The 13025-nt window shown below is 46.4% G+C and overlaps 1 protein-coding gene across 11 annotated transcripts in view; it reads left to right on the forward strand.

Moving 5' to 3' along the window:
- Nucleotides 1-13025, forward strand: part of TBX15 (T-box transcription factor 15) — a 252746-nt gene that overhangs the window by 89221 nt on the left and 150500 nt on the right. For all 11 annotated transcript variants that reach the window (XR_016443167.1, XM_090053633.1, XM_090053642.1 and 8 more), the window contains 3 exons: nucleotides 772-873; nucleotides 7460-7631; nucleotides 8152-8319. Coding sequence is in view for 10 of the 11 variants with exons in the window: in XM_090053633.1 (XP_089909759.1) it covers nucleotides 772-873; nucleotides 7460-7631; nucleotides 8152-8319 (442 nt within the window). In the remaining variant the exon portion in view is untranslated. The remainder of the gene's footprint in view (nucleotides 1-771; nucleotides 874-7459; nucleotides 7632-8151; nucleotides 8320-13025) is intronic.

The following is a 13025-nucleotide window of genomic DNA, read 5'->3' on the forward strand; positions in this document are numbered from 1 at the left end:
TTCTCTCTTAAACTGCTTCCAAGCCCCTTTCCTCAATTAAGGTATCTTGTACCCAATTGGGTTGGCAAGTTTAACAAGCCATTGTGGAAGAAACAAGGCTCTGAAGTTGCTCAAAGCCAATTTGCTATTTCAGTTTTAATTTTTAACTGTTTAGCTAAGAAATATATAACCTCTTTAAAGGCACAAATCCACCTCCTCACTAAGGGGTTTCTGCAAAGATTTTTTTCTAGTAGTTTTATGCAGCTCATAGTTCTATCTAGTTGTGCCATGGTGGCTGAGAGATTTCCTTTTTCTCCTAAAGTGAATGCAACTTTCAAACTGAAATTCAGTGGGCGTGTCTATACGTGTACATTTACTGTGCAGTAAGAGAAAATTACTGCACTGTACGGGTATGTGCCTACACATGCACACCTGCATTGTGCAGTAACTAAGGTGACTTATGCCAACTTGGGTGTAAATTTGACCTGCATCATGCAACTAGAACAGAAGAGAAACTTGTACTAGAACAGTAGACTGTTATACCTTTCCTAGTTTGAAAAAAACTTTAGATTCCAAACAGAAAATGTCTGGCAACCAGCAAAGCTAACCTCTGTACTTTCCACATAAGAGTCAGTCCAAGTGAGACACATATTAGAACTTTCATGATGCAATATCTTCATGGTGGCTCCTGATGTCAGAGCAGGTACAAAAGCATCTCCTGACCTTCCTGACCTTTCCTACTTATTCCTACATTCTCCTTTGTCATCTCTATGGACTCTTTTGTTTTTTCAGGAGAATGTTTCCAGCCATGAGAGTGAAAATTTCAGGCCTGGACCCCCATCAGCAATATTACATAGCCATGGACATTGTGCCTGTGGATAACAAAAGATACAGGTAAGGTTTTACAGAAAGAGGAACAGCATGCCAGCTAGACTCCAAATACTGTGATATAGGAGCCTGGCAAAAGCATTTTCTACCAAATACCAGTGTAAAGGTGTACATTTCACATAGGAAGAGACTGGGCCACATTTCCAACTTGTACAAGTCAACATAGCAACATAGATTTACACAGTTCAAGATCTGGCCCAGTGGGAAACATGAGATTAATATACTTCCATGTACTTTCAGAAATCAGGATTTAAGTTCTGCCCTTGAATTTCAAACATCAATCATTTAAATCTTTCTGATGTCCATTTTTCAATCTACATTTTACAGTTAACAGTGACTAGGAATCACTATCTTAAGGGAGGGGCACACAAACAAGACACTGCAAGGTAAGTTAGGGTGTGTTGACTACTCTGCAGTAAATACCAGCGTGCACACAGGAAGCATGTTTAGTTCATCCTTCATAGATACAGGGTTGGCTGGTTCACAGTTACCACAGAATAAGGGTGTTTACATAGGCATGTACTGCAGAGTAGCTGATGTGATGTAAATTCACACCCTAGTTTACCTTGTGGTAAATTGTTCATGCACCCACAGGCCAAGAAAGAAGTAACTGAAAAAGGAGGGAGTGTTTTGGTTGTGCTTGGAGTTCTTCAGCAAAAAATGTATGGACACCTACATAGGAGGGTTGGGGTGGTCACACGTCAGACTTGAACTGCATGTACTGGTCTGTTTTTGATATCCAGGCCTAGAGTAGCACATGATACAGGACCTGATCCATGAGCAGAAGCCTCAACAATTTTGCAGGAAACTTGGCACAAATCCCCTTTGAAACTGAAAAGTAAGATGAAATGATTTTCCTACATTGATAGGCCAACTCTTGATTGTTCTTGATTTAATAGATTTCATAAACATTAGGGCTAGAAGGGACCTTGAAGATCATCAAGTCCAGCCCCCTGCCCCAGGGGCAGGAAGTCAGCTAGGGTCAGAGGATCCCAGCAAGATAAACATCCAAACATTTCTTGAAAGAGTCCAGAGTAGGTGCCTGCACCACTTCTGGAGGGAGTCTATTCCAGATCTTTGGGGCTTGGACAGTAAAGAAATTTTTTCTTATGTCCAGCCTAAAACAGTCTTGGAGGAGTTTATGACTGTTGGTCCTAGTTTTTTCTTGGTGCGCTCTGGTGAACAGACGTTCTCCCAGATCCTGATGTACACCCCTTATGTACTTATAGGCAGACAACAGGTCACCCCGAGTCTGCGCTTTTCCAGACTGAAGAGTCCCATGGCTCTCAGCCTGTCTTCATAAGACCTATTGTCTTGCCCTCTGATCATGTGTGTGACTCTCCTCTGGACTCTCTCAAGCTTCTCAACATCCTTCTTGAATTGTGGAGCCCAGAATTAGATGCAGTACTTCAGCTGCGGCCTCACCAAGGCTGAGTACAGTGGGAGGATTTCATCCTGAGATTTACTTGAGAAGCATCTATGGATGCAAGCCAGAGTTTGGTTTCTTTACCAGCTGCGACATCACATTGGTGGCTCGTGTTGATCTTGTGGCCAGTAATGACCCCCAAGTCTCTTTCAGCCGTGGAGCTAGCAAGCATAGCACTGCCGAGCCTATAAGCATGCTGTGGGGTTTTTTTTCCCCGAGGTGTAATACCTTACATTTATCGGTATTAAACATCATCAGGTTTGTATCCGCCACTTACTAAGTTTATCCAAGTCAGCCTGGATCACTAGCCTGTCCTCAGGTATGGACACTATGCCCCAAAGTTTAGTGTCATCACTGAACTTAGCCAATGCGCTTCTGACACCAGTGTCCACATCATTGATAAAGATGTTAAAGAGAACTTATCCAAAGACAGAGCTTTGGGGGAAACCACTGGTCACAGTGCGCCATAATGATTTGCTACCATTGACCACCGCTACTCTCTGGGTCTGACCTTGGAGCCAGTTTCCCAGCCATCGGACTGTGGTGTAGCCGAGCTCACAGTTGGTCAATTTTTCCATGAGGACACCAGATCAAAGGCTTTTTTAAAGTCCAGATATATGACACCAATCTCTTCTCCCTTGTCCAGGTGGTATGTCAGCTGTCATAGAAGAAGATGAGATTGGTCAGGCGAGACCTACCCGCGACAAACCCGTGCTGGCTATCCTTCAGGATGCTGCCCTCAGCAAGCTTATCTAGAAGGGTCTTCTTGATAATTTTGTCCAGAATCTTACTGGGGATTGAGGTCAAGCTGATTGGCCTGTAATTTCTGGGGTTTACTTTCCACCCTTTCTTGAAGATGGGTACCACATAGACCTTCTTCCATTCTTCACATACTTCACCTGAGAGCCACGAGTTTTCGAATATTTTTTGCCAGTGGTTGGGCGATGACACCTGCCAGTTCCTTGAGTACTCTAGGGTGTAATCTGTCAGGACCAGTTGGCTTGAAGGTGTCCAGCCTCTCAAGGTGATCCTTTACTAGATCAACACTGATGCTGTGTATAAATACGCCCTCACCCTGGCCATCCCGCATCTTGCTAGGCAGGGCAGTCCCATTGGACTTATGAAAGACCGACACGAAGTACCCATTAAGCAGGTTGGCCTTTTCCTGGCTGTTGGTTATCAGCTGTCCCATCTGGTTCAGCAGGGGTCCAATGTTACTCCTGCTTTTTTCTGACTCCCTACATATCTGAAAAAGGACTTTTTGTTATCCTTGATATGTGAAGCCAGATGGAGCTCGGTTACAGCCTTGACTTTCCTGATCTGCTCCCTGCAGGTATGTATGGGCCAGTGCTGAGAACTCCTCCTTGGTGGTAATTCCAGCCTTCCATCCTTTATAAGTCTCTCTTTTGAGGTGTTGGAGGTCCTCACGTTCCCTGCTGAGCCAAGGGGGCTGGTGTGCCCTTTTGCTGTCCTTCCTCCGAGATGGAATGGCCATCCCTTGTGCTGTCAGGATTGCTTGCTTGAAGAGCAACCACTCTTCTTGGACTCCTCTTCCTGTCAAGTCATGGTCCCTTAGGGGCTTGACAACAAGCATCCTGAATTGTCAAAGTCAGCTTTCCTGAAGTTGAGGACTTCTGTATTGCTGACTGACTTGCCAGCTTTGCAATGGATAATAAAGGTGATCAGCTTATGGTCACTATCATCCAGCTTTCCATCGATTTTTAGGTCACTGACTAGGTCATCCCCTTTGGCCAGTAGCAGGTCCAGCAACGCTTTACCTCTTGTCAGCCCATAGACTTCTTGAGTCAGGTAGAGCTCGTCCACTCACATGAGGCAGCCTTGCGACTGATCACATTTGGCCAAGTGTTCTTTCCATGAGATGTCTGTGTAGTTAAAGTCTCCCATGACAACCATGCACTGAGAGCATGCAGCCTCAGCCAGTTCCCTGGTAAATTCCTGGTTCTGCTCTTGTTTCTGGTTAGAAGGTCTGTAGTAGACTCCTACCATGATGCCCCCTGTGCCCAATGTATTTTAACCCAGAGGGACTCCAGTCATCCTTCCTGGGTGCCAATGTCAATTGCAGGGATGTGTAGCTGTCCTTGACGTAGAGAGCTACACCCTCACCCCTTTTGTCTACACGATCTCTCCTGTACAGGGTATAGCCATCTATACCTGTGGCCCAGTCATAGGTGGAGTCCCACCAGGTCTCCGTTATCCTTATGAGGTCGTATTCATTCTTGTTTAGCAGGAGGACAAGTTCCTCCTGTTTATTCCTCAAGTCGATCTGGGGCTAGGGTAGGGGTGGGTTCCCTTAAGTGCCTTAGCCTGCTGGATTTAGAAAGGTTGCCCCGTTGGCTTGCAGTGGTGGCAATCCCCCCCAAGCTCTAGCAGGCTTAGTTTAAAGCCCAGTCGAGTAGGTCAGCCAGATTTCCCCTGCCAGAGTTGGTTTATCCCCATGGCACGTGAAAATACTGCTGAAGGAAAAATATTTTTCTGGTGGAATGGACTAGACAGCATCAGGTATCATGGATTTTCAGTAAATTTCCTGGGGAGAGGAGATCTGTTCCTCTTGAAATTATACACTTTGGACTTTGTAGCTCAGGAACAAAATGCAGAATTCTCCAAGGAAATGCATCATAGTACAGGGTGTAACTAGATCTTTATGCAGTTGTGTTGCTTCTTTCATTAGTTATGATTCTTACAGTATGAGTTTAAGTACAAAATGAATGGACTTCCAGGTACCTCTTTTCTTCCTTGGGTAGTATATGCACAACAAACTATTATGGGTGAAAAATTTTGTAGGCGCTCCTTTGGGGAAAAATAGGCAGCAAATTATGAATTATAGGTAAGGATTGATGGGCAACATACTATCTAAGTAGTGATCCAGGCCCAGCAGCGTTACTTGGGGTGGCCAAGCAGGGCACCAGCACCGGGTGCCAATTTAGTAGGGGGCACCAGAATTGCATCCCTCACCTCCATGGAATCTGTGTACAGGCAGCAGAAGCAGCCCCACAGCATTGCTCTAGCCAAGGCAACCCATTCCCTCCTGCTCTTGGAAACCCTTCCTCTGGCACTCAGGGGCACCTCCCTGCTCCTTTCCTCATTACTTCCAGCCCTGCTAGTTATGCCTCCCTCTATCTAGTCACAGAATAGCAGACACTGGAACCTCAGGTCTGAGGTACACCACCATAGCAGTGAGGGAATTTCCTAGTACTAGAATAGGGGACAATTTTGCCTTTCAAAACTAAGATGCCTTGGGAGATCCATAGTAGGTAAGCTTTGTGGCGGGCCAGTAGGGGGCGCTTCTGCGTTGAGCCGCCTACCTCCCTGAGCCCGACCACCTTCCAGACTCCGAATGCCTCCCTAGGGGCACCTTATGCTTGGCCAACCCCTTTCCCGGAGCACACTCGCTAGCCTGGGGGTAACGTCGCCGCCACCACCCCGAGAAGGGACTGTCTCGGCCATGTGTCCTCGGGGAAACACAGGCCTAATAGTCCGACGGGTACTCGACCCGGTACAGGCACTTGGGGCACTTCCCCAAGTCAAGGGGGCAAAAAGTAAAGTCTCCCTTAGTCTGCAGACCTAAGGGGTCTCTCTGGCGTAATTTAGACCCACCCCTCAATAAGTCTCCCACACCGGTCAAAAAGGAGAACTTTATTGATTACAGGGGGTAGGGGAAACTAGGGTACAGGGTTGAGTAATATCTTAGAAATCCTAAAGAGCAAACAGTGTGGCTGTGGTAGCCTTTTGATTACGCATCTGAGTTACTGCCAGCTAGATATCTAATCAGATTGAGTAGCTTACTCACAAGCATCTTCCAGAGTTCTCCAGTTTCCCCTGTGGAGTCTTGGGGTGAGAGAGAGAGCTAGGTCCAGATGGCAAGGGTCCTCTGTCTCCCCTGCTTTGCTGCTGCTCCACCTCATGGCTGAAGAGAAAAGAGCGAGCCTCCTCCCCCTCCCAACCTATATAGCGCCTGTGACCTCATTCACCCGGTCCAGTGGAGGTCAGCCCCAGTTGGCTCTCAGCCAACCAATTCGAAATACATCACCTGTTACCAGGCAGATTCCAGTTCCCCAGGTAGAAACCCCCCCACCCAGGTAATTGATGCAAGTCCGGTAGGCAGAGGGAGCAGGTTCCCCCTCCCTCAGGAATGCAGCCAGCTCAAGTCACCTAAAGAGACAGGCCAGGGTGTGGTCCCCTCCATGCTGACCCACCCTAATCAAATGGTTGCTGCTCAGAGATTTTAGTCACAGTGTCACAGGGCAGAGATTTTGGGGAGAAACAAGGTGGCTTTCTGCCACAAGCTTTGCCTGAAGTGTCATTGGCTCAAGGTAGATTATAGGATATCACTCTATACAAAATAGTTACAAAATTAAGAAGTCCAGAGGTGGATATGCCAAGAATGAGGAACTTTTAAACTTTCTGCAACCTTTGCATTTGAAAGACTAAGGCCATATCTATCTATGGTAAAATTACCATACTCCTGAGTACCTTCAAACAGGCTGGACTGTTCCAGGCAGGCTGCCTTCTGAACTGGAAGCAGAGTAGCTGTGTCCACATAGTGTTGTAGATAAGGTCATTAGCTTAGCCAGGCTAACTGGCACATCAATTTAGAAGACAGCCTATCTGAAATATTGTAGAGGTCTTGTGGAGAGGCTGCTCTTGAGCATAATGAGGTTCAGGCAAAGGTGAAGTATTTACCTGTCTGGTAATTTTTCCAACCAGCTACTCAGCTCCATTGACAATTCCTGTGGTGGCCGCTGAATTCTGGCATTTCCAGACAAACATGCATGTGCACTGAACAGCCTATGGGATAGTTCACACCTGTAAGCTTTCTAGAAAAAATGGAGAGCTCACTAGTGTTTTTATAAAGTCATAGGCCAGCCATGAGTAGGCTCAGGAGTTGGGACGGCATGCTTGGCAGAATTTTATAGGGAGAGTAACTGAAGAAGTGGTTTTAATAAGAAATTAAACCTGAACAAGTAGGTGAAGGATTTCCCGGTTTGCCTTTGCAAGGTGAAATGTTGCAGTAAAGCAAATTCTCACCTAGCTGCTCCTGTGGGCTTGAGGGGAGAGGCTTGTGGGGGCGAGCAGCACTCAGTAAATACCACTTCTGCAGTGGGCTTCAGGTTGACTTAGCCATATAGATTCTCCTCTCTCTTCCAGGTATGTGTACCATAGCTCCAAATGGATGGTGGCTGGCAATGCTGACTCTCCAGTACCCCCACGGGTATACATCCATCCTGACTCACTGGCTTCGGGAGATACCTGGATGAGGCAAGTGGTCAGTTTTGATAAACTCAAACTGACCAACAACGAGCTTGATGATCAAGGCCATGTAAGTCAGAACCAGTGCTGATACTTGCCATCCTAGTCCCACAACAACTACCCCTGCTCCCTTCCTCCCCCCACACCCCAACTCCCACAAAATGACATTGCTTCTCAGACATTCTGCTGTGGGTAAATGGATATGGCCATTCCACATGGAGCTGTAGAGTTCTCTTGCCTGGCTCCACTGCTTTCACTCTCAGATACTGCTAATCCATAAAGCTGTAAACCCTTCTTCCTCTGCCCATTCTCCATTTGGGATGGGAGTTCAGTTTGGTGATGCAGCTTATAACAGGAAGAAGACTTTTATACACAGTTGGGAGATGTGGATAAAGACAGCACAATTTCATAACAAAAGGCAATAGTCTTGAAGGTCCTTTATCCCCTCTTCAACCTTGTGTGATAATTAGGACAGTGTGAATAATGAGTAATAATAAATAATAACACTAGTAACTATAATTATAATAGTTATAGGAATACTACGTCCCAAAGACAAATCATTTCTATGTTTTTTCTTTCTTTCCTTCAAGATAATACTACATTCAATGCACAAGTATCAGCCCCGAGTTCATGTGATCCGTAAGGATTTCAGCAGTGATCTGTCTCCTACAAAACCAGTGCCTGCAGGAGATGGGGTGAAAACTTTCAACTTCCCTGAGACTGTCTTCACCACAGTGACAGCATACCAAAATCAACAGGTAAAGCCATGCCCCAGGCAACCATTGGCCCCTTCATTTGCAGTATTTGATTCTGTAGTTATAAAACTATCAGCATGTTATTCAGACAAAGTTATTTGGGGAGATGTGATATCTTTTATTAGACCAACTAAATAGTTGGAAAATTGTTTTTGCAAGCTTTTGGGCACTGCTTGAAGAAGGGTTTTATGCCTGAAAGCTTGCAAAGAACAATTTCTCCAACTATTTAGTTGGCCCAATAAAAGAGATCACATCTACCCAAAGAATTTTGTCCATGTCCTTAGACCAACATGGCTACAACCAACAACCCTAAAGCATGTTATTCAAGCCTCTGAGATTTCATTCTCCAACAAAGTTTGCTCAAGAAATACATACAGTTTTACAGACAGGCTATGCAAAAAGGGTTTTTTCTGTTTTGTTTTTTGTTTCTGTTTTGCAGTAGGATGATAGTGACCTTCTGGTGCTCTGCTGGAAAATCCTTGTGGAGACAAGGGGCCAGATTCTATTCCAAATATTCAACATGTAAGCAGAATCAGGTGCCCAAGTGTGATTATCATATTCCAACCTGCTCTAGTCCCTGAAAAGCTGTTAATACAAAAGGTGAACAGATCCTCCTTTTTTGTGACTCAGTCTTAAAAGAAAAATGACAATGTGCTACAAAAGTAGATGTATTGGTTGATTTTCAGGGACTTGAACAGGATGGAATAGAATTGCACTTAGAAGTGAACTTAGGTGCCTAATAAGTGACTGTGGCAGGGCATAGGTTTTGCCTGCCACTTTAAAGTGTTTGAGCAGGATGCAGAACAGCTTGCAGGTGGGAGCAGGTGGGAGCAGATCCAATCAGATGTTCACATGGTGGTCAGGAGGCCACCTGATTGGTGGAGATGCTGGGGAGTCTGGGTATAAGACCAGGCCTTGGACACGAATGATGCGTATCCACCCCCAGAGGCTTGCAGGTGGTGGCGGCGGCAAGCAGGGCGTGCCCACAGGTGGCCACAGTGTGTTGGTGGTGTGGGGGGGGGAGTGGCGAGCACTGACAAGCAGTCAGAGACCACCTGTAGATGCCTCCGGCAGTGTCAGTGGCAGCCAGTGGTGATCAGGGACCACCCGCAGACTCTGATGACAGTGTTGGCAGTGAGGGAGGGTGGTGAGTGGTGACTGCCTGCAGGCAATGCTGGCAGTGTCAGTGGTGCTTTTCATACGGGGTGCACTGCCAATCTTAGGGGGTGCATGTACACCTGCATGCACCCCCTACATGTCGCCAATGCCCTGAGAGCAGACCTGGTAGTTGATGCAGGAATGCTGCTGGAGTAACGTTGCCTGGCTGGAGGAGCCTGCTCCCAGAACATCTGAAGGTTAAGCATAGGAGCTATGGGGATAGAGGAGGTTCCTGGTCCTAGGGAATGACCTAAAAATGCACTATGCTGGAGAGGATGGTTTGGTGGGGCTGCCTGTGGCAGGGCAGTCTCCAGGAAATGCCACACCTGTGACTCCCTAGTGAAAGGTGAGTATCGGGCACCAGAAAGTCTCAGCCCTGCTGCTTTGTGGATGACCCTATGGAGAGGAAAGGCTAGGGGATCACACCCTAACAGAAAAGCACAGGGCCTAGGCTCTTTGAGTAGGGCCTGAGGCAGGGTCCAGGGTGATTAGAAGGGGGCCTGAGATGAAGGCCAAGGTCCACAGAGTGAGGCCTGAGGTCCAAAGGTGTAAGACCCAGCAGTCCAGTGAAAGGCAGGGTAGAGACCCGAGTTAGGGGGCAGGGTAGAGGCCTGATGAGGGGGGTATGTGGACAAGGTAAGTCTGAAGATACCTGAAGCCATGTTTGGGCCAGAAGCTGTGTGTGGCCCAGCAATGGTGTTGTTCTGTGGGATCAGGCCAACTCTCAGGATCTCAATATTGCGCTGTTAGACAGGAGGGTGTGACACAATTGTACATATACAAACACAAAAATCAATTAGGTGCATACGCGCGCACACACACACACACACACACACACACACACACACTACCAGCTTAGGCACATGCATATCCAAACCAGCCTAGGCACAGGCATACCTATCACCAATTCAAGCACATACACTATATACCCCAAAAGTTAAACACAGAACACTAATTCATATATCATACCTACAATGACATATATACACACATACACTCACCAGTTCACACAGACAAGCCACCTACACATACACACAGGTGAGTTCCTATCTTGGATGGTACAGTGTGTATGCATGTGGTTGGGGTACCTGGGATAGTTGGGGGAAAGTTGAGGTGAGAGAGAGAGAGTTTAAGCATAGGGAGTGAAAGTTGCCAGAACTGGGATTACAACCGGTAAACTACAGAGAAGCTGGCTGAGGAACCAAGACTTGGGATTACTTAAGGTAGACTGTGGCTGGAAACTGATGCAGAGAGCTGAGATATTGGGCGGGGGGAATGCAGATAAATGGTGGCAAGGAGGAGACAGCCAGGAAAGAAACTGAGGCAGAAACCTGGTTGCTCAGGGGAAAAGGAAGAGGCAGTGGGGATAAGACAGTGGCAAAGAAACAGGGGGGTTGGAGGCAGAGAGGAGCTCAGGAGAGGTTTTGGAGGTAGCAGTGAGCCAGAAGCAGGAGAGGGAGAAATGAGACAGAAGTTAGAGGGGCAAAGAGCAGAGCCAAACCATAGTAAACAAAACCCAACTTAGGAGTCCAAATAACAGTTTTATTACACAGACAACACACTACACAGCCCCATGCAGTTATTGGTTCACACACACTCACACTCACACTGGCAGCAGGAGAAAGAGACTCAGTGGAAGGGCTGGAGTCCAGGTAGGGAAGAGAAGCAGAGTCCAAGTTCTTGGTTGAAGAGTGGGTGGGGGGTGATAGCTACCTATCCAGGCTGGAAAGGGGTCCTTGTCCAGTAGGTGTTTTCTAGAGGGGGGGTCTCCAGCAGGGCCTCTGGGTGGATAGGTAGTGTGGCACGATGCTGGTCCAGATGGAGAGGGAGTCCCACTGGGTGCATCTTCACTGCCCCTTTTTATAGGGGCAAACCTTGTGTGACCCTAGTGACAGGAAGCATGCCCAGGCAAGGGTCAGCCCCTGGCGTACTAAGCATGTGTGCTCCATGCAGGGATGTGCAGTTTCAGGTGTCTGTAATGGTGGGGTATAATGGTATAGTTGCTAATTCTGCAGGGTCCTTTGTCTTTCAAATGCTGCTTTCTTGTCTCTGTTCCTGGGTGAGGTCTGTGGTTCCTGGATGAATCAATTCGAGGTGATGGCCTGGTTGTTACAGGCCATTCAGTAGAGGCCTGCTACCATTGTATTTCAGTCATTCCCAATCACTCTCATTCATCAGGGAACCAATTTACATGGGAGGGTATGTGAATCATACAGTTGTGACACAGGGGATGCCCAGGCAGAGGACACAAGATGGAGGCTTGACATACAAAATGGAAACTTGGCATGACTTATGCTAACTTACATATATAGGCCTAAAACAGTCATCACACAATATAAAAACAGTACAAACATAATAATTATTGCTTATAAAACAGTGGGTATCGATATCAAAATAGCAAGGAACTTATATGCGAAGAGGGGAGAGAAAAATAAAACTTTTTACGTAAAATAAAATGTTAAAGCTTATCCTACATCTTAGCTTACTTATACTTATCTATAGGGAATAGAGAAGGAGAGAAAAAGTCAGAAATGGTTTGGGAAAAGGAGGGAATGCATTTTACAATAAATATAAAAAGAAAAACTTGGAGTTTTGCTACAATGGGGCTGGGGGAACAGTAGTGGATTTGGATGCCATCTGTGAGGAATGGGACATGGTATAAGGGAAGATTTGGAGCTGTGTATTTCACCCTTGGCATCAGAGCAATTAAATGGGCAGCCTTCCACATTTTTACATCTACTTTGATACATCAAGGCATGGCAGATGAGGCAGAGCAGACTGCTCTAGACAGGTGCGTGGGCCAATGTAGTGACTGGCCCTGAGTTGGCCCCCTGTTACAGTGACGTAGAAGCTGGCCTAAGGTTCCTGCAGCTTGTCCCGTGGGTAGTTAGGAGAAATTCACCAAGTGGATGTGTAATGTTGACTTTTTCTAACTACTTTGTGGGAAAAGCCACAGTGCTTTGTCTCCACTAGGGTTTTAGCATGGGAAAGCTAATATACATTTTGTTACCTTCTCCAGAAACAGCTTTTTTTCTTGGCAGTGAAGACAAACTTTAAATGGAATGAGAGCCCTAGAGGCAGTTTACTGCCCAAAGAAGCCTTAGAACACAAGCAGTTTTTTGATCACTTGGTGATTTAATTAATAATACAATGTATTTATTGCTCAATTCAGAGCCTGCCAGGTTCCCAGGCTGATACTTACATGAACTTAGTGCACATTCTGCTGCCACAATGAGGAATGTGCAATATGTCTGGCACAAATACAGCTTTGAGCATAAACCAAACCTTTTGGTGTCCAGAAATAGCTTCTTAACCGATATATTTATTTAATAGATTTCATAGACATTAGGGCTGGAAGAGACCTTGGAAGATTATCCTGTCTGAAGGGCAGGAAGGCAGCTGAGGTCATAGGATCCCAGCAAGATAAGCATCCAATTTGCTCTTGAAGGTGTTCAATGTAGGTGCTTGAACCACCTCTGATGGCAGGCTGTTCCAGACCTTGGGGGCTCGGACAGTAAAGAAATTCTTCCTTATGTCCAGCCTGAAACGGT

This window comes from Crocodylus siamensis, chromosome 1, assembly GCF_052110815.1.
Source record: "Crocodylus siamensis isolate JL-2025a chromosome 1, ASM5211081v1, whole genome shotgun sequence".
NCBI classification, from domain to species: Eukaryota; Metazoa; Chordata; order Crocodylia; family Crocodylidae; genus Crocodylus; species Crocodylus siamensis.